Here is a 22,086-nt window from a genome sequence, read left to right as displayed (position 1 = left end):
AGTGCGGCAGGAGGCCCCATTAGCTAAAGTGGTGCTTCAGGTTAAGAACAGTTTCAGGTTAAGAAAGGACCTCCGGAATGAATTAAGTACTTAACCTGAGGTACCACTGTATTATGGGCTAAGCGTTCATGGACTGCAGTCTACTTCCTCAAAACAATGGCATTCCACCACACATTGGCAGCAATTCAAAGTCTGGCCCGGAGGAGCTACAGGCTATATTTAGTATCACTCTCTGCTTCAAAGACTGTCAGAACTGAGCTGCCATGGAGACTGAACACATATCTGTCTGAGTCAGGGTTCAGGTAGTTGTGGAAGAGCAGAGAAGTACACAGAAGAGCTTGAGTAACTGGGTTTTTATTTTATTTGTTTTTTAAAAAATGAACACCCCCATTTATCCAACAAGGAAATTACTCCTCACCCTCTTAGCAGTAGGACTGTTATCAATCTTCATTCAGACAACCAAATCTTTCTTCTGCAGTATTTTAACACTAGGTATTCAGTATTCTAATACTCCTTTCAAAAGAGTTGAAAAGTCAGAGGATTCTTTAAACAATACAGTCAATTGCACAGATTAAAATTCCTGTTCTGTCTTCTTCGCTCTCTGCTTTCATCCTCTAATAGAAGTTATTAGGAAGTGAAAATAAAAGGATGCCAATAGCATAAATCCACCTTGACTGAATGGTAAAATTAGATGTAATCTCTGCTGCATTGTTGTACATTATCTTTCTGCAGGCCTGGCATACGCATACACTCTCTCTCTCTCTCTCTCTCTCTCTCTTTCTCTCTCTCTTTCCTATAGGCTACTTTACATATTACAAAGAAGTGATCAAGGAGGAAGCATAGGTCTTGCCTTCCCTCCTATCAGTGGGCCTTACTGATCTTCCTATACTGACATCTTGACCTGCAAAAGCCATCTAAGGCTCACAAATATCACTGTAACAGTCCTGAACCTCAACAATAGTGCTCCACTGATACTATAGGCACAAAAGGGTGTGCCAGTGTTCATAACCTAACTACACCTAAACATCTAGAAGTGTACAAATTAAAGTGAATCACAAAGACTTTCCTATTCCGATTCCTGACGTATTCTGATTTATAGGAGAAACAATTTTGCCAACTAGGAAAGTAACTTTGAAAGCCTTTAGGGACTTTTGGTACCATTCAGTTATTCAATGGATTGCCCCGAACAACAGATGAATAGATGATGCAAAGGCAGCAGGCTTTCCATTTTTACAAGAGCAGCAGGACCACCAGTTTGAGCAGACGGTGTTGAGATTGAACTTGACGGAGAGCTTTTTTTTTTAAGCAGCTAGCTGTCAGCCTAGGGATGCAACAGCTTTTTTGACAAAAACGTGATAAATTTGAAGGCAGTAGTGAAGCAACAGTGATACATATGAAGCACAATATTTCACACCAGATCAGCCTCACTTTTAATGCTTCCACATGTATTTTAAAAGTGAGTGCATCCAAAATATGGAATATGAAAGAAAATATAATAGAGAGCCAACCCCTAAGCATGCTACTAATGTTAATTGCAAGCCAACAGTAAATACTTTGTAGTGCAAACCTCTGCCCAACATTAATGTTTAGACAACAAACAAGGCAGACATCCTTCCAATGAAACAGTGGGGGCGTTTTTTATCTAAAATGAGCATGATCCAGGCAAAGAGCTATAACTGAGAAGAGCAATTATGTGAAGATTACGGTGAGAGCTTGAACAAATGAGTCAGTAACCAATCAGACCCAACGCTTTTGGCAGCATTATGCCTATTACACTAGCAAAACAAGTGCATTCCAAGCAAGTTGTCACATTTTTGACAAGCTTGTAGGATTCTATATTAAATATCCTACTTCCAAACATTTATTAAGAGTGATTTGCAATTTGTAATTTGCCATTCTTCCATTTGAGGAGAACAGATGCTTTTTCTTTTCTTTTTTGTGCTAAAGCCCAGACACGTGGATTTTGCAAAATTCCCTGAGCTTGCTAAATTATCAGCCAACCAGAAAGATTCACTGGAGCAAGTTACTTCCAAAAGCAAAACAAAAACAAAACCCCAATCCCACCCAAAATGGAAGAGAAAGGGAGTCACATCAACCATGGTTTGATTTTGCTGGTCTCAAAACTCTGAAAATTACTACCAGTTTTGTTTAATGGTTTCTTAAAAAAAATGTACAGTGGTACCTCGGATTACAGACACTTCAGGTTACAGACGCTTCAGGTTACAGACTCCACTAACCCAGAAATAGTACCTCTGGTTAAGAACTTTGCTTCAGGATGAGAACAGAAATCGTGCAGCGGCAGCAGCAGTGAGAGGCCCCATTAGCTAAAGTGGTGCTTCAGGTTAAGAACGGACCTCCAGAACAAATTAAGTTCTTAACCAGAGGTACCACTGTATTCTATTTCCAACTTTTGTATGTTGCCAGAAAATTTGAATTATTTTTTTTAAAAGGAGGATGGCAAAATGCATTGACAGAAGAAAATACATGGGGATAGGAAACGAAGTAGAAACGAAGGCAACAGGGTACAGTGGTACCTTGGGTTAAGAACTTAATTCATTCTGGAGGTCCGTTCTTAACCTGAAACTGTTCTTAACCTGAGGTACCACTTTAGCTAATGGGGCCTCCCCCCGCCACTGCACGATTTCTGTTCTCATCCTGAAGCAAAGTTCTTAACCTGAGGTACTATTTCTGGGTTAGTGGAGTCTGTAACCTGAAACATCTGTAACCCAAGGTACCACTGTAATTGGAAAAAGAATACAAAACCCGACCATTTTTACAGGGCACCACTGTACACCCCATCCACTGTACAAATTTAGAATTATATACACAGATTCGTCTGCTTTCTGAGCATTATCCACAATCAGCTTTTTCTCCTTCTATTATACAATATAGTAGGAAAGTCAGCTTGTGAGGTTTGATCTGGCTATCTTACTTTTTTGATGCTTAGTGTAATGTCCATAATTGTAAAATACAGGTTTGGATGAGTTTACAAATGATATATACTGTAAACTATCGAGGGGGAAAGCAGCTTGAAGGGTAATTTGACTTGAGGGGAAACGGCAGAAATAAAATTTATAAACCCTCCCTGACAACATTAGTTTTCTCCCAGCCTCCCAAACTTATTTTCTTGGCTATCATCCAATATTCATTGTTACCATGTGCCTATTTAGAGCATCTGTGTGATTATCTGTTTGGAAAAAACAGTTATATTTTAGTTAACCCATGAATCGGTCCTCACTGTGGATCTGAATGCTATTTACTACTTGGATATCACACCAAAGGGGGGGGGGGAGCATGTATATGTGTAACCAGTCCAGCTGCTGCCCTTCAGATTTAACTAATGCAAAGCCAAACAAAATGTCTTGGTTCTATTTAGTAACCATAACCTCTACACAGTTACTTGATTATTGTTAGAACGATAATTGAAGGTAGATATCTATCTTGGCAAAATTAGATGCTAATGTCAAAACTGGGTGTGTGCTGGGGGTGTTACTGTTAATGTATACTGTAGATTGCTTAAATTCAACAAACACAATAAAACCATCCGTGCAAATCCTGAAAACAGAAACAAAAAGCATTTCATCAAATATAAAAGTAATCTTCCATAAATGAATGGTTGCACCACAGGCAACACCTTCCTAAACAAAAATGTGTTCAGTGGCTGCCTAAACATCACCCTTCTGGATACCAGTCTGATTTCGGCTGGCAGCAGATTCCAGGGAGCTGAAGCTGCAACTCTAAAAGCCCGGTTTCTAATTCAGGCTAAATGAACCTCTGGTCAGGGGCGTAGGAAAGGGGGGCGGGGGGCCTCCGCCCCAGGTGCCATCATGGAGGGGGGTGACAAATTATCAAGAAACAATTACTGTCCTACTAGGGCAGTTCATAAAAAACTTTTTTGAAAATGCCTGCTCCAAAGGTCTTATCTTACTACACTAGGGATTATATAGCTACATATGAAATTTCATGCATATCAGTTAATATCTTGACCCTCCTCCACTAAAATAGCTGTTTACTTGGCTGTTTTCCTATGTCATGAAGGCTGAAATTTCAACAAAGCACATGCCTTTGCTAGAATCTTTTTGGGCACCTGCCAAAAGCATTCTTAAAATCAATTTTATTAAATAAACAAACAATAAATATAAATAAAGTAACACAAGCCAAAACACAACCCATCCTGTAGATTTAAGTATCTGTCCATAGTCGCCTACTTGTTATCAGAGGCTCAGAATCCACATTCCTTTGTAAGAAAATATGAAATAACGTAAAACCATTTTTGTAGGCAAAACAACAAACAACAAAAAACCAATGTGTGTGTGCGGGGGGGGGGGGGGGAGTGTGACAAGAAGTTTCCCGCACCGGGAACCACCTGACCTCAGCCTCTGGTATATATGAAACTCTAAGCAATTGCTTTCAGGAAGGGGGCAGGGTGGTCCCTTAGTAAGGTGGCAGGAAAGCACATAACCATTTCTCTTTCCACTGATTCACTCCTGTACTTCACTCCAATAACTGCAACCCTGCAGTTCTTTTAAAAGTGGTTCGCCACACACACTTAATACAACTACGGGGGAAACATAGATGCTATGATGGATAAACATACAAATGTGGCTTGGACTTAAATGATCTTCCACAGAATTGGGTTCCCAATTCCCACTTTTTCTGCAACCCGCTGTGTCCCCCAAACATTTGTTCCTGGGGGTTATGAGACTTTTGGGAATGGTGTGGGATAGTGTATGGGGAGGCTGGAGATGGAGCTGGCAGACATCATTCCCCGTCCTTTTTTGAATACGGGAGCAACTAGGGACATCTTTTTTCCTTCACTGAAAATAAAGTCACTTATAAAAATAATGAAACAGAGGATTTCAGAATCTGAATAAACTCTGGAAGTCCTTCTGAAGGTGGGCAGCCTGTTTTGCTACTGAGGCTCTGGTGACACCTTGGCCTTGCGTCCACTAAATCAAGGTGCAACTGCCACAGACAACATGCAGCTGTCACCAGTGACTGATGCTGCTCTATTCCCCCTGAGGCAACTACAGAGCTTCACACAAGTTCTAAGGCTTAATGTTATCTAGCAGAGGCAGATGCACAGGTAATATGGAATGTATAATATATACTCATCAATGTTCAAAGGTTCACCTACTCTGCTGTCTCAGTCCTGGGAATTCTTACAAACATTTGTAATTCTTTTTGAAGTTCCTGCCAATATAAATAGTTCAAGTAACATTTGACATATCTGTCCATGAAAGTAAGTATCAATCACTTTAGCCAATGATCTGGCATATTGATTAGCCAATGATCCAGCTTTCAGCAAGGTGTCACAAGATCAATAGGAGAGAGACAGATGAAGACCACCTCTAGGCCTGCTCTAGCTGGGGGGGAAATGCTTCCCCTAGCATTGAGGAACATTACCAAGTTGACTGGGAATGGGTTGTGTTATGAAGGGGAAACTGCTATCTCCCCTGTCACCATATCCCACCTTACTCAGTAGTCCCTTGACCCTTGGGAAAGGAAGGAGCCTTGTGGAGCTGCCAGGGAGAGGGTTAGCTTCTGTTCACCCCTTTCCATGGGTAGATCTCTGGATCCAATCCACTGGGACAAAGGCAGTTGGCAGCATGTTGTATGTTCTACTGATCAAATAGGCTTTACAGACTTTTAAAGCACTAAAAATACTGTTATGAATTAGAGGTACTAGAGTCTATTAGTGAATTGTAGAAATTGTTAAACAGCAGTATTTAGAAGAGAAAGTACAGTTCTCCTGGGTGTACAGTTCTCCTATGCAAACTACCATGGCTGGGCTGGTTGAATGTAGGTCATGATGAAACAACAGGCAGTCGTTATCACCTCAAGAGGAATCCCTCAGGGCTGTGTAAAAACAGATTACCAAGGTGATGGGGAGCATGTGAGGTGACAGGAAGGAGATTTGGGTTTTGGCAGGGTTTTCTGGGAAGAAAGAAGAAAGTAGGGAGGAAGGGCAGAACCATATTGGGAGTCTGGGAGAGAAGCACAGGAATGGTGTGCAGGATGCCTTGGACTGTGCTGCTGCAGAGAACAAGCCCTGCTTGAGATATAATTCTGTGGAACTATCTCCTTCTCCATGGAAGACTCTGGGTGTATATATACTGTAAGGTAAAGGTAAAGGGACTTTTGACCATTAGGTCCAGTCGTGGCCAACTCTGGGGTTGCGACGCTCATCTCGCTTTATTGGCTGAGGGAGCCGGAGTACAGCTTCCGGGTCATGTGGCCAGCATGACTAAGCCACTTCTGGCGAACCAGAGCAGCACATGGAAATGCCGTCTACCTTCCCGCCAGAGCGGTACCTATTTATCTACTTGCACTTTTGATGTGCTTTCAAACTCCTAGGTTGGCAGGAGCAGGGACCGAGCAACGGGAGCTCACTCCATCGCGGGGATTCGAACCGCCGACCTTCTGATCAGCAAGTCCTAGGCTCTGTGGTTTAACCCACAGCACCACCTGCATCCCAGATATACTGTAGGTGTAAAATAAAACATATATTAAAACACCTCTACCTCTGCCATGTCTGAGTTCCCAATGGAAACATGACCCCAGTGAGTGCCTGGAACCTTGCTACTACTTGACAGAGATTGGAGTTGCGTGTGACAATATCTACAACAGGCATGTCCAAAGTCCGTTTCAGGGGCCTAATCCAGCCCACCAGATGGTTTAATACGGCCCCTGTGGCAGTTTATTTCCTGGGGTAAAATCCTGAAAAAAAGGTTAACAGCTTTGGTCAGCCCTCACAGCCCTTCACTTCATCAAATCTGGCTCTCTTCGGGAAAAGTTTGGACACCACTGATCTACAAGACCTGTCACAGAAAAAGTAGGTGTGCCGCACCAAAGCGCCACACCAAAATAACAATGCATCTCTCACACCTCCTTTTCAACACTGAAAGTACCGGTACTCTGCCTCCAGCCAGTGGTATTGACTTATCTTTGTCAAAAAGGCAGATAAACCAGCACCACTGCATGTGCACAAAAATACATGCACACAGAGGTCCTTTCCACCAAGGGGCAAAATATTAGGTGCAAAGGCCTTTATTCTGCTCCTATAGAGCAAGTAACAAGCCATTTAGCAGCCTTTGAGCTAGGCCTAGTATATGATAAAGGCTGCTCCAGCACATATTAGAATTTTGATCAGCCCTGAAAATAGCCCTTTGTGCAATGTTCTTGACCACACTTTTTTTTCTCCACAGTTCAACTATTTGCAGCATCAGAAGTTTTATTTTCCTTCAATCATCTTTGTACAAAACAATTTATTTCTCTCTGAAGTATATTTGATATGAATTTTGCACAGTGTTTTTTTTAAAAAATAATTGCCAGAAATGTGCTAATCTGCTTTAGCAGATAGTTTGCTATTTGATGACTCCAGGCAAAGCAGGAAAGCTGTAATCAATACAATGAAGAAAAATGATTAGGAATTATACTCATTTCCCCCCCTAAAAATCAAAGGTATTTTCTAGGTATTGTCAAGCAGACAAGCACATATTGATTTATAGTTATTGCACATGGCAAGAAGATTGTTTGACACATTATGACTGCATTAGCTTTGTGTGCTATTTTGCAAGCCTTGTAGTTAGCAGGGGAAATGTTTTGTTCTTTGTTAGTCGATTTGTTTAACAACCGCATCCCCAAACACTAAGCTATTTCTTTAATTATGGGAGGGGGGAAATGGCTCTAGTGTAAAGATGATAAACTATCAAAACAAGCTGCTTATTCCTGACAAGCCACAATAAGCTATAAAATCTAGCTTACTTTTACATGCAAACATGACTAGACAACTACTGTAGATCATATAGGGGGATCTATTGTAAAATGTGGCTTGTGGACTCAAGGGATTCCCTCCCACATTGACTTGTGTGTTGAGGAGTCTCTCCCTTCATCTCTGCCATGAAACCTTAAGCACCCCATACAGAATTCTTGTGAGTGGTCTATGGAGAACACTCCAGTTCAATGGAGCACTATCCATGCCTTTTAGGTGTCACCACTACCACTGTAGAGCTGAAAACGTAATGTAAAACCACAAATTCACAAGACTTCCTGCATGCTGGTGAGCATGATGTCCATGCATATACCACAACATGCAAATACTCAAAGTATGTACAGGAAAAGGGGTGTAATCCCCCTCCCCACTAGTCCCTGATCTTTCCTGTGTTGCACAGGGAAAGTCTATAGTGGGCATCTAGTCACATTCACCTGAACACAAGTCAAGTCCACATGCCTAAGGACCCTCCTTTATCATCCAGAATAAAGAGTGGGGAACCAGAGTCCCACAGTCCTCTCTACTGAGCTCTTGGGCCTCTCCCTAGGTTCCAACCACATTCCACACCTTCCTCTAGCTCTTTTTCCTTGCTGCAATATGCACTTGAACTGTACTAATGCCTCTTGCTCGCCTTGAGTAGTACCTGTAGAGTCCTGCAGCCTACTGTACAAAGGCAAGAATCATGTCTGGTGCCCCACCCACCATAGGCATGCAGCCTGTAGATGGCAATATGATGAAATGCAGCTCTTAGGCAGTAAAAAATTTTCCCTACCCGTCCCACATGAAAGCATTCCCTGACTGGGAATTAGCCTTAATCCTCAGAAGGAACACACACACTGGTTACAGAGCTGCATTTCCATCTTTTGGCCAGCCTCCCCAGCAGTCTGCTTAAGAGCGATTTGATCTGCAGCATTAGCAGGTGATAATGTGTTGCTTAGTGCTACAAAAAGCTTCGCCTGCTGATTTCTGTGCATCAGACTGCGGTTAGAGGCACAGAAGCAGGCAAGACTAGCAGTTCCCCCACCCCACCCCTAGCTAGTTGCCAACTTTATTGATTAAAGGTAAATTACTCTGCACAAAGCTATCTTGCTTTTGCATTCTTTGAGTAGACCAACTGTATAATTTGCTGAAAAAATTAGAAAAGCAAGCAGTTTTCAAAAGTTGCACTGCCTGCGCTTTTGTCAACATTATGAGCCCACTTATTTTTGACCAAATCATCTTTAGCAGGTGGTGTTATAACCTGAATTTTCCAGGTGTGTTACTCTCTCGTGTGTAGATAAAGCCCCAAGGACACTGCAACAGTCAAAAAAGCATTATTTTATGCTGGGATTACCAGGCTGTTTATCAAGTCTATGGCAAGCTATGACTTGATGAAGTGGATGAAAAGCTTCAAAGAATGTATTCTCCAAAAACCGAATGCTAGGTGATTCACTACTCTAGACTAAAGACGCAAAGCCTCTTGTTAAATTGTTCTTAGAAGTGTGGTATGCAGTGGAAGTGGAGAAAAGAGATGACTGAAAACATTTTCTTATCATCTTTGATTTTTCACTACTTGGGGTTTTGTTCAAGTCAATCAGCACATATATCCTTTCAATACTCCAAGGCTGATTTCAAAATGTCCGGGAGGTTTGGTGGCTTGCCAGAACATCTCTAAAATGTCAATGTTGTGGCAAATGAAACCTATTAATGTTATTGTTCTTTTTATTACTTTGATTGCTTGTCCACATTTCTGTTACTAAAGATGCATAAAACAATTTTAAGTTTCATAAAGCGCTTTACACTAAATCAATATATATATTAAAACATCAGAACTGGGCTGTCCTTCTGCTACCTAGTCTGTGAAGTCAAATGACCATAGCTGGGATGGTAAAATGGGAACAGTCCTTGGGACCCTCCTGCTGCTGCTGGCAAATGATGCTCTGTGTGTAAGCAGCAGAAATGAGAAGCACAGCACAGAAGTACTCAGCGCCTCCCTCTGCTGTAGTAGGTGATGTTATCTGCCAGTCAGCAGCAGGTATAACAAACAGAGGCAGCTATTGGTCCTTCACTCAGTACAGGCAGGTGGTGTTGTCTGTTCCAGCAGGGATAGCAAATTGAAGGCCATATGTTGAAAGGCGTCTCCCCAATATAAAGTGTCATTTGTCATTAATTTAGACTGGGAGGTGGGATACAATTCTTATTCGGCTTTCAACCAGCTTGCTGTAATTTTTGGGTTTTTAGAATTATCCTGGATGAACTCTCTTCTACAGATGAATAAAATGCATCACATTACATTTTTTATATATATTTGGAGAACGCAGACTCTCAAACAAACATCTGTGTGCCACGAGTGGACTTGGTCCATTCATGAACACTCCTTTTAATAGCCCCCATTAGCTTTGATTTTATAATTGACTTAAACTACTTTTCTGTAACTGTTCTGCTTGCAAGAACATTTGATTCTGCTGCTGTGTTTGATCAAATTATTCCCAGATCCCACATACCTCAAAACAGATTTGTTCATGCCTGCTGAACAACTTCCTGGGCCCTTGGGTTTGCGTTCTTATTGATGCCTCTTCTTTTGTGGTCAGTTATATGGGTGGTGTACAGATGTAATAAACAGACACCAAATACAACTTTCTGGAGCAATCTTCAAAGTCCACAGAAGTGGCATCTACCATTAGCGGCATGTCCCTCATGGCATGAGAAAAGATATGTTATTTGGGCCCAGCTTAATGAAAGCGGAAGCACATATATGCACATCTCAAAACACTATGCTGCATAGGAATACAATGAAAGTGAACCCCACAAATCAGCCTAGCTTGTTGTCACTTCAGTGGAACCACAGAAAGTTGCCTTATATACCAGAGAAGACCACTGGCCCATCTAGCATTGTCCACACTGCTAAGTGGACCTAACTTGAGGCAGTTCTCTAGGTTTCAGACAGAAGGCTTTCCCAGCTCTAGCTCCAGATGGCAGGGATTTAACAGTGGATGTTCTGCACACACACACACACACACACACACACACACACACACACACACCTGTTCCGCCACTGATCCTTCTGTAAATGTGCTGTTGCCATGTTTTATTTCCATCAGTAATGTACCAGGAATTTTCCAATGAGAGACACAGACCAAAAGAAAATGTTTCTGATTTTGAAGATTTACCTCTTTCTCTGGTCCAAAGACTGTCTGATCTGAACACTAGAAAGGAACAGTCATTTTGCTGCACTGCAACACTTGTATTTTTTCTTAAACTAAGCAATAGCAATGTTTGGAGCATAGGAAATAGTAAAGTGCAGGAGGGTTACTAGAGAAGATCTGGGAACGTATCAACACCTACCCTGCTAGAGATTCAAATCCGAAAGGTGACAAAGACAAATAGAGGGAGCTTCCCCAACTTAGTTTTTTCTGGAGCAATAAACCATTCTGTTCACATCTGATGGAATGAGCATTTGGTAGCAAACTTTTAAGTACTTAATAATTGTTGCTTAATAAGTAACAAACAAAAAAAAACTTGCCAGACTCTAGCAAGACCAGTTTCAAATTCCACTGTAGTCTATTTTTGAAGAATTCTCAGTCATTTTGAACACAGACATGCAAGTAAACTCAGGAATAAGGAGGTGGGAAAGGGCTTGTTTGGGGAAAACATTACTCCTCGTGAATCCAACATGGAAAAACTTAAGTTTTGCAAGGGATACTGAACATCTTCTTTATAGTGTTTTAAAGTACAGTGTTTCTAAGATCCAACAATAATTAACTTTTTAAAACCACATTGTTAAAATATGAAACAAACTGGCCCAAACCACAATACCTGAACATGTAGCAGCTTGCTGTTCCAGCTCTGACATCTATGCTGTCTGAATTGCAGCTGAAGAATTTTTAGTACATAAATGTACTTAACACTATACTATGTGGTAGCTGCACTCCATATTTTAAAAGTAGATAAGAAAGTTTAAATGTCATAAGTGAAGGCAAAAGTGAGCATTTGAAACACATTTCTCACACTGAAATATATATGTGTGCTTCTCTTCCCTACCGAGATAACTGAGGCTTTTAAACTGCTAACCTCTGTCAGGATCATGCCTCTAGTCAGCACCATATCTTTTTATTTCACCTCAAAATTCTGTTTTTCTAGAACTTGTCAAAGCTATAGAGGGGAGCAGGTTAATTTAGAATGTTTGGATAGGTTATGTCTTTACAATGCTTGTAAGTCAACTCCATGACTGAAAGCTGCAAGACCTGCTCCCTGCCTTGCAAGTCTCTTTCCACCAGGCTTGAGAGGGTGTCACCCTAACTATTTGATTCGCTGACTCCAGCTACAAGCCAAGGCTGCCAAAGAGGCTAAAAATGATCTTTGCTGCAGGTCCTTCAAGAACTACTTTTCTCAGGATGCCTACACACTCTTGGGATAGGGTATTGCTTAGGGGTTTTTTTCTTAGGGGGCAAGATTTAACTTTGGAGATGTTACAAAAATTAATGTCCATAACAGCAAAAGTATCCTTTTTCAATTGTATTATGGCATGTGGGATAATTGATTTTGTTTTGTATGTTTTGATATGCTTTTATTTACTACTTATGATTACTTTTCCTATATTTTTGCAATTATGTAATTTTTTGCATGTTGTAAACTGCCTTGAGCATGATTTTAACTATGGAAAAGTGGCATACGAATAAATGATCATGATGAATCTCTTCATCTGAGATTGTGGATTTACTGTGGAAACCTTTCAACTGTACAAGATTATACTGCATAAATGAAAGCAGAAAATAAAACACAGTGGGACAATTTGTGGAACACATGGAATACTGCTTCTCCCCCCCCCCAAAAAAAATTCATATACAGTATTAAAAAGTCCATTACCTAAGCTATTCACAGTTAATGCATGAGAATTCAGCTATTTGCAGCACAGCAGTGCCATCCATCATGGAATTTGTATTTGGAAAACTGATCAATTTATCTTCATCATCATAATCAATTATTATTTATATAGCACCGTCAGTGTGCCTGACACTTTAATAGGTAGTTATAATAGAGAAGCCCCCGGTTATGAGAACCTTATACTGTAAAATATTATATCTGGGAAACAAAAGAAAAGGTAGTGGAGATAGGCAGGGAAACACTATCAGAATTCAAAACTGCTTGTTTGTTTGTAGGCTCTAAGGAAAATGGAAGTTACTGATTCTTACAGTGATCAGAGGGGTTTCCCCCCAGTTTACTTAATGTAGCTCCCAAAGAAGAAATACTATTCAGCTATTCACTGCTAATTAACATGAAAATAATAATAAAAATAGTGAGTTAGTTAAGGCAATTGTATCCTAGCTTGCTCCAATGCAGTTAACCATAGTTTCCGAGTTCAGGCAAAATGGGAACTATAGTTGATGAAAGTCATCCTGCTTCATTTGCCATTTCACATGAAGGAATTATCTGTATGTGGCTAGAAGGCACATTCACACCTCAGCTTCTTAAGTCAAGGCATGGGCGAATACCTTCATAGTTACTGTGGTCCTCAAGTCTTCACATGGTTGGTGTTAAGTTAGAGGCATCAAAGCTTTCCTGTGCATATGGGGTCTGAGAATGCCACAAGGAGCCTTTCAAAGCAACTCCTATTTTCATATCATCATGTGTACAAAGGATAGTGTAAGTAACCATTTCAAGGAGATCATGTGTTCACACAGAAACAGATGACTTTGTCAGAAATGAAAATTTTACCGTCTGTGCAGAAGAGCTTATATCCTTAACAAGTATAGCTTTCAACCTTCCATAACTTTATCAAGTAACTTTTTAGAAAGCATTTGCTAGAAACTACTGTTTGTTTGTCCTAAATTTGTTGCCAATAAAGATTTCTATTTCATTGCATTATTCCATGCACTGTATCAAACCACATTTTATCCTGGAGGCAAGAAACATTATTTCCTCTTACCTACACATACACACTGATTGATTCCCGAATTCAATAAAGCAGCTGTCCTTTCTTAGCCCACAAAATTATGATTAAAGTTTAAATTACAGTGGGATCCCACTTTGGGTTGGTTTTCAGACCTCTTCCAGTTGTTGGAACTGTTGAATTTGTGTTTGGGGTCAAAATATAGGCACCCGACAGCCTCCTTTCAGTTACCTTGAAAATGTTGCTACATTCTCTCTTTAGCTTTTGTGTGTAGACATTCAAAGGTCTGGCAGATGCAATTTCATGCCAAACCAATACTGTGTTCCCATTTTGTTTCCTTGGGAGCGTCTGCCAGATACATTTTCCTGCCATTCACTCAAAGAAATCTTTGTGTTTGGCAGAACACAGTAGATTTATATAGCCATCTTTGTGCATTATTTCACTTTGAATGCCACTACATTATAGAGTCTACTAAGTTCCAATGAAAGGCCTTGATAACCCCCTGCTCCTCCAGTATTTATTTACAGAATTTCTCCAATATCCTACAGAGGAACTAATATTTCTAATATAAGACTTTCACTTTTTGTGAACAGATCAAAAATTCTTAGTTTTTAACCTAGTACTTCAGAGTGTTAAAAGCGAGTGACATATCAGCTCAGTAACCCATTTATTAACCATGTACAGTAGGCAGTGTCCATGGTTTAAATCTCACCTCAACCATAAACTCACCAAATAGCCATAGACAAATCACAGCCTTTCAAGCTTCATCCTCCTTATCTTCAAATTTTATGGCGATAACAACACTGGCCCAACCCTGTAAAGTAGACTGACATCATCATCCCCATATGTAGATGGTGATGCTGCAATCCTATGCACACTTTTTTGGGAGTATGGCCCAATGAATTCCATGGGCCTTACTTCCTGGTAGATATGCACAGGATCGTGCATATCTTGTTTTAAGTTCATGTTTGAGATCCAAACTGGCCCCTTTCTGCGTCAGAGTTCACCCCCTTCACCACACCACATCAGATCTCTTTATTTAATTAAGGTACACCACTTCAAATTCAAGTGGCCACTTCTTTTCTTGGAACAAATTTCACAACTCCCTCCTACAGAGACATATTTCGAAATGGATAGAAGCCAAAGGAGCAACCAGTTGCTGTGATCTAAACTGTATGGAATAATATATTAATTTCTCTGTAAAATGACCCACAACTGCTTCATTTTAGGATTGCTACTCATGCTTGTCCGTTCATCAGTGAAATCAAGATTCAGAATCTCAGTTCAACATAACAACTATATATTCTAAAGCAACAATTATCTGCATACTTACTAAGGATCAAATTCTAATAAAAGATAATAAAAGGATAATACTATCCTACATTTGCTTATGTCCAGCCTTATGTATTATTCAGAAGAACATCTAGTCCCAGACTCATAGCACTTCTAAGATCCTCAGCAGACCTTGTTCCCACCCTGTTATCCCAGTTCCTTTAGCTGCCAAGAGTTCACATGTAGAAAGCAAGGATCCACAAGGGCATCAGATCCAGCCTCCAAGGAATGCTTCACCCACTGTTACTTCCATGGTGGCCAGTGACAGCTGTGGCACACTCCTTAGAGGCTGGATCTGACAACTCCTTGGCATCCCTCCCCCATGCCACCTATTTGCCAAGCAGCCTCTTGGCAAATAGAATGCCCTATTGGTCTCCTCCCACCCTTGTTCCCTATGTAGATCTTACTCAGACATTCTTTTCTGGATTGGGGGGGGGGTACATTTTGTGGTTTGCCTCAAGTGGCTAAATATCTTGGGGCAACCTTGGTAGAAAGTATTGTGTTTCACAGCAGATTCTCCCATGGAACCCCTTCTTGTGTCCACCTTTTCACACCAGCAGTATATCACAAACCTTGACTTTGGAGTTTGACTATGCCACTGCCAACTATTTGGGACAGTGTGTCAGACAAAGTATTGGAAAGAAGCCTAGTGGAGTGATGACTCCAGAGACCTCATGTGAACTGGAGCACCTTATGTTTTTATTACTTGAACAAAAACAAAAACACTCTGCCTTGTGCTGCTATAACAAGACTATGTTCCTCTTTAATAAAAACAAAACCAAGTTCTAGGATCCCAAAGAAAACACCAAGAAAGTTTAGCACTGGCAGACTCACATTGTATCCTGAAAGGAAACTGTTTTAGCTTTTTGCCCTGGTTTTTCCAATAGAAAGGTGGAGAAAGAAATGTGCATTGTAACAACTTGCCTTTATACACAGTGCATAACAAACCAAACCCAGGAAGCAAGCTGCAGAGAGACCTTCTAACACCACCATTTGCATACAAAAACCTAGGTCCCAATCATACTCTGTTTGCAATTCATTTCACATATTTTCACTGAGTAACAGCTCTAGAATTCTAGAACAGAGGGCAAAGCAGACCCAGGAGAAAGGAAGTCTGTTTGCCAGCTGTAAAAGAAGCATAATTCTTTTATTAGGTTTGGGTGGAGACAAAGGAAAAGAACTGAATAGACCCACACACCCCTGGAAAAGTAGATTAGTACTTGATGGTGTTACCAGACATTTGCTATTTCAAGAGGAAACATCTTATTCTAGTACATTACAATTCTAGAGCTTATAATGGATGCTATCCCACAGGTGCGCAGACCAAATAACTACATGTACTGTAGTCTGTTGGTTTTATCTCACAATCTAAAACACAGGAAGTGAAAAACGCAGTGAAATCTGTTAAAACATGTCAAGGGTGCCCCCCTCCAGAAAAAATGCAAGGGAAAATTGGGGTAAGGGAGAGAGAAACGATTTAACTCTTCCTTAGCTACCAACTCCTAAACCAGTTGGGATGACATTTCCCACCCAGTCAAAAATGCAAGCAAAGAGTACATTACACACTGAGTGCATGGGAGATGCCAACAACCATTGGGGCAGGGGTGGGAGAGAAACAAGGAAGGCCAAAAGCAGAATCTTGGGAATGAAGTCGTTTTTGGTAACCTGCCTGCCGCAACCCTCCATCCTTTACTTAGGAAGATACAGCCAGCCAGGCAGAGATCAAATTAGCATGCCACGGATTACACCGTTACAGCCAGGACCAGACTCCTAAATGGCCCTTCCATAGCAGAGCATCAGCACATTCTAATAAACAAGACCCCAAACCCCAGATATTATATGCATATGCAAAAGTAGTTAATCACACTAGGCCAGGAGTTGGAGAACAGAAGATGGGGAGGAGGGGCGAAGAGAGAAGGAGAAACAGCTCTAATACAGCCCCCCCCCCCAAAGAAAGCAGCGCAACGGATCGTAAAAGAGGGGCACCGATATCTCCATGGAGCAAGCTCTCCCAACTCTTCCCACCCACCGGCGCTTGAACAACCATCTCCTAGCAGGTTTCTTGCAGCAACGGGGACACCCACAGCGCCCACCCAACTCGGCGCCTAGGAGATTCCGCTGCTGAATGGGATCGGCACCCCGCAGCCAGCCACCCCGCGTCCCCGGAGCTCAGTCCTGGCTGAGCAAGGCTCACCATCTTATCGGCGTCGTGCGAATGCCTGAAAGTGCTGGCTTCTGCAAAGCTCTGGGTTGGGCACGGCCATCGGTGGAGGCTCCAGGAGGGCATCGGCTACATTTAACTTCTTCGCGGTCGGCAGAGGGAAAAGGGGGGGGGGGGGAATCGAGCCAGCACCAAGCAGCCTCCAGGAGCCCCCTGCCGCTCGCTCACCCAAAAGCTTCTTTCAGTCGAGGTGGTGCGGGGAGGGGGGGGGTAGAGAGAGAATAAATAAAGATCAAGCCAACAGGGCGTCCCTTAGCCGAGCCAACAGCGTGCGAGCTCCACAACCGGAGCCCGCGCTCCTCTTCTTCCTGCTGCAGCCGGGCCGGCGGGCTCGCCAAGCAGCTAGCCCGCAAGAGGCGGCGGCAGCAGCAGCAGCCACGAAGGAACTTTCGCCTGGCCAGGAAGAGTCAGCCTGCTGCACAAAGCCCCCGATTCTTCCCGCTGAATGGATCTCTTCTCTCTGTCCCCCGCCCCCATCTCGCCCTCCTCCATCCCGCCCCATGGCAAAAGGCATTTGACCTGGGGGGAACCACCACGCATACGGTTTTAAAAAAAAAGCATTAGTGCAACCTGCAGGCACGATTTAAATGCAGAAAATTGGAGGAAGAGACGAAGTACCTTGTATGTGCTGCTTGATGACATTCTCCAAATGGTCCAGCCTTTCTATAATCCTTAAAGTGTCCCCTTTGTCTTCCTCTAACTTTTTCTCCGAGATCGGCTCCTGCACTTTCACATAGACCGTGGCAATGTAGTTGGTCACCCAGCCCACGTAGAGCAAGCAGATGATGTTAGTCATTCCACTCAGGATCACGCAGGTGGACACCAAAGTTTTGGTTTTCCTGGTGCAAACCATGCTGAGATCCCTCCATATAGCTCCAAGGAAACCCTGTGGTCCGGTTACCAAACGGGGCGGCGAGGGAGAAACACACAAACCCACGGTACGCTATAAAGAAATAGCCGACATGTATATTATTAACAGCCTGCCTTCACTTTCTCCGAGGACTGGGGAGCGCGGAGCATGCCGTTCAAGTCAGTGAGTTCCCATGCGAAACCGGGGCTGCTCCCCAGACCAGGAACATTCCTTGCCCTACCCCGAAGCAGAGCTGAGGGGAGAGTTGGCGCCTCGAGGTTCCCGCAGGCTTAAAATAATAAAATTAAAAGAGCCTAAAACTTTTTTCCCTTCCCACCCCTCAAGAGCCGCAACAAGAGCAAACCCGTCCTCTTCCAGGCTGAGCAGCTTCACCCCGGACGCCAGGCGCGTGGAAAGGTGCGGAGTCAGGTGCCCAAATGTTGCAAAAACTTTGTTCTCCTCGTCGGCACTGCTTCCCACAGCCTCGCAGCCACCGCTCCAAAGCCAGCCCTTGGAAGCTGAGAGCGGGCGAGTGTACAGCCCGCAGACCGGCAGGCCTCCTCTCCAATGAGCGAGAGGCGCCGGCCCAGAGCGCGCCGGCAGCACCGATCGCCCGACCAATGGGGACGCGGGAGGGACGGGGCTTCGTCAGAGGCCCACCTGCTGTATTGCATGCCTTCCTCTCAGTCGCTCACTCGCTAGCTCTGTGCGCTGTTAGGCGCGCGCGCTTAGCGCGAGGGCGTTTGCGAGGTGGAAACTCCCGGCCAGGGGAGCCAACCTGCAGCGCAGATTAAGCTCGGAGGCTCCTGCAACCCACCCACCGGGCCTGCTGAAGTTTTACCGCCCCCACCGAATGTGAGAGGAAAAGGTTAATTCCATTTGTTTTCCAGCCCAGCCTCTCTCTTCTGCTTCTTAGAGAACCTGCTGCGCCTCGCTGTTTTTATTTGGCTCCTGTTTATTGCCACCACCTGCGGCACCAAGGGGGTCAATAAGGTATTTCGAAGCAAATAAGGCGATTATTGCTCGGGCAGCTCTTAACGCGGCTCCTCATCTTAGAATCTCATTGATCTGCTGCTGGGACAAAGCCAGGGAAATCCCCCTGGCGCCTATAAACCGCCGGGTCCCTTCCTCTTTGGCTGCATGTATTCAGTAATTCCCCAATCTGGCAATGAATTAAAGTCCCGGCCCTGTTCACCGCTTGTTCGAGTGCTTCTGGTTGCTAACTATATGGCTTTAATTGCATGATTGTTGCTTGTTATTATGTTCTTCTCGAGAAATAATTCACAGTCTCTTTTTCTGCGTACCCTCCCAAGAACTCCCGAGTGCTGCTTCATCATTGGGTGACACTGTTGTTGTTGTTGCTGAATTTATAACCCACCTTTCTACAAAAATACACAAGGTGCCTTACATGAAACAAACATAGTACACAAAAAGATGAAAGACAAACTAGCAAAAACAAAAGCAGTTAAAAGTCAAAGGGGTTTTACAGGTCAAAGTCAAACACTATAGAGACACTCTGCATATTATTCCTATTTCTAGCAGCATCTCTTATTTGCGTGGACATGCTGCCCACTGTCTAAACTTGCATAGCTCTAATCAAACTTCTTTAGGTGCTTAGCCCACACAGTATTGCAAAAATGACACCAACTTCAAGTATCATGGCCAAACTTTATTATTTGACAAGTCTGGCCCTCCCTTATGTGCACCAAAGACATCAGGTCTATGCTGCTCTGAACTTATGCAGGCCATCGGCCTGGAAGGGAGAGGATGGGAACAGGAGGGGGGAAATGGAAGTGGACAGAGCTGAAACAGAGCAATAGAAGGGGTTGGTGAAGCCTTCTGTAACCAAGCTCTGTGTTCATTTATATGCAATCTTTTTATAAAAAGGTCCACAGCCCAAAGCTACCAAAGCAGAGTTCAATAAGATAAAAGTTACAGACTAAAACCACTGCTACATTAGTACAATTAATATTCCATAAAAGACAAAATAGTTGTTTTTTTTTGGAGGAGAGTGTTAGAGAGATAAAGATGGGATAACAGAGAGTGAGATGGGGTGGCACACTGAGAGAATGATACAAAAGTGGGTGTACTTTTGCCTTGGCTCCACCCATAAGGGGGGGGAGAGAGAGCTTGCTGGATCAGGTCAAAGGTCCATCTAGTTCAACTTCCTGTTTGCACAGTGGCCAACCAGTTGTCTGTGGGAAACCCATGAGCAGAACTTGAGCAAAACAACACACTCCCCACCTGTAATTCCTTTCCCCAGCAGCTGGCATTCAAAGGCATGCTACCTCTGACAGAGGAGGAAGAACATATCCATTGTGACTAGTAACCACTGATAACCTTCTCCCCAGTGAATTTCTTTTAAAGACATCTAAGTTAGTGGTCATCACTACTGGCCTTGGTTCCACTCACTGCCAGTACAGGTGGTGACCATTTTGTTTGGATACAATTGGTGCATGACTAGCAACACGTGGGTCCTTTTGAACCAGGAAGAGGGCAGGGTGGGGCAGGCTTATGTGCGCTTTGCCAATTTGCATGGGAGCCACGAACAGAACCTGCACGCAAAATGCTTGTCACCTGTATACCTTTGAGGAAACAAAACAAAAAAGGTTCTCCATCCTTGGGCTACAGCAAACTGGATTCCAGTAAATGATTAGGAGGGGGGCTCTCTTTGAAGAAAAACTCCTATGAATATTTGTTTCACAAACACTTCAGTTACAGCTTTCTGTATAATATGAATCTCCTGACATGAAATGGTTTAGTATCCTCCCTTCTCTCACATCCTTTTATCTTTTTTGCACATTGATGGCTCTCTTCTGAGGGATTTTTGTCATGGAGTAGGGGCTCTTGGTTTTTGTTTTAGAAAAAGACCCGCTCGTGGAGACAATTGGAGGTTGCTAAGCTTGGAGAAATTGAAAACTAAGGTACGAGACTGGCTGCACTATGCGCAAATTCAAGAGGTATTTAAAATAGATAAAAAAGTTGGATTCCAGGTGGAAAAATCGAAACTAGAGACTGAATTGTTAGAGCCAAAAAGTAAACTACTTTCGAGAATGTATAACTTGCTGCTTAAGTGGAATACACAGGACGAGACAGTCAAATCCGCTATGATAAAATGGGCTCAGGATGTGGGGCATAACATTATGTTTGTAGACTGGGAAAGGTTATGGAACACCGGTTTGAAATTTACGGCATGCACTGCCTTGAAGGAAAATATTATGAAAATGGTATACCGGTGGTACATGACCCCAGTCAAGCTAGCTAAGATATATCATCTGTCTGACAACAAATGTTGGAAATGTGGAGAGGCGGAAGGGACATTCTTTCATCTCTGGTGGACCTGCCCGAAAGTGAAGGCCTTCTGGGAAATGATCCATAATGAACTAAAAAAGGTACTGAGATTTACCTTACCTAAGAAACCAGAGGCCTTTCTTCTGGGCATGGTGGACCAGAGAGTGCTTAAGAAGGACAGAACCTTTTTCATGTATGCTACCACAGCAGCAAGGATTCTGATCGCAAAATATTGGAAGACACAAGATTTACCCACGCTGGAGGAATGGCAATCGCAGTTGATGGACTATATGGAATTGGCTGAAATGACTGGCAGAATTCGAGACGTGGGAGAAGAAACAATTGAGGAGGACTGGGAAAAGTTTAAGGACTATTTGAAAAAACACTATAAGCTGTATGAATGTTAAAAAATGCACCTTTCAGGAAACTCTAGCTTCAGCAAATGTAAGTTAATGAAATGAAAATTAAGACACAAGAATTTAGAGGTAAAATAATGAAACAACTTTATTGTGTTTAATACAAAGCATATAAGAATTGGGTCACAGTAAAATTGAAATTAGGGAACATGATAAAATGGAAGATACAATAAGTTTTGAAATAAGTTAACAAATTGCTGATGCTTTATAAGACAGGGAACGCAGGGTTTGGAGGATGTGGGGAAGTCCTTTAGATTGGATGGAAAAAGAATATGGAAATTTGTTATTCTTCTATTCTATTTTCTCATAACCACTCTTTATTCTTTTTTCTGT

General features: G+C 42.6%; 1 protein-coding gene and 1 long non-coding RNA gene across 2 annotated transcripts in view; one reads left to right on the top strand and one right to left on the bottom strand.

Moving 5' to 3' along the window:
• Nucleotides 1–18,610, bottom strand: part of GALNT18 (polypeptide N-acetylgalactosaminyltransferase 18) — a 258,857-nt gene extending 240,247 nt beyond the window's left edge. The window contains exon 1 of the mRNA XM_083725220.1: nucleotides 17,815–18,610. Within this exon, the coding sequence (XP_083581346.1) occupies nucleotides 17,815–18,049 (235 nt within the window). The 5' untranslated portion in view covers nucleotides 18,050–18,610. The remainder of the gene's footprint in view (nucleotides 1–17,814) is intronic.
• A 117-nt stretch (nucleotides 18,611–18,727) lies between these two features.
• The window catches only part of LOC310838681, an 85,838-nt gene continuing 82,479 nt past the window's right edge, over nucleotides 18,728–22,086 (top strand). The window contains exon 1 of the long non-coding RNA XR_014561115.1: nucleotides 18,728–19,039. This is a non-coding gene — a long non-coding RNA (uncharacterized lncRNA). The remainder of the gene's footprint in view (nucleotides 19,040–22,086) is intronic.

This window comes from Podarcis gaigeae (genome assembly GCF_964106915.1).
Source record: "Podarcis gaigeae genome assembly, chromosome: 1".
Lineage (NCBI taxonomy): Eukaryota > Metazoa > Chordata > Lepidosauria > Squamata > Lacertidae > Podarcis > Podarcis gaigeae.
This window is presented reverse-complemented; position numbering and strand designations above follow the sequence as displayed.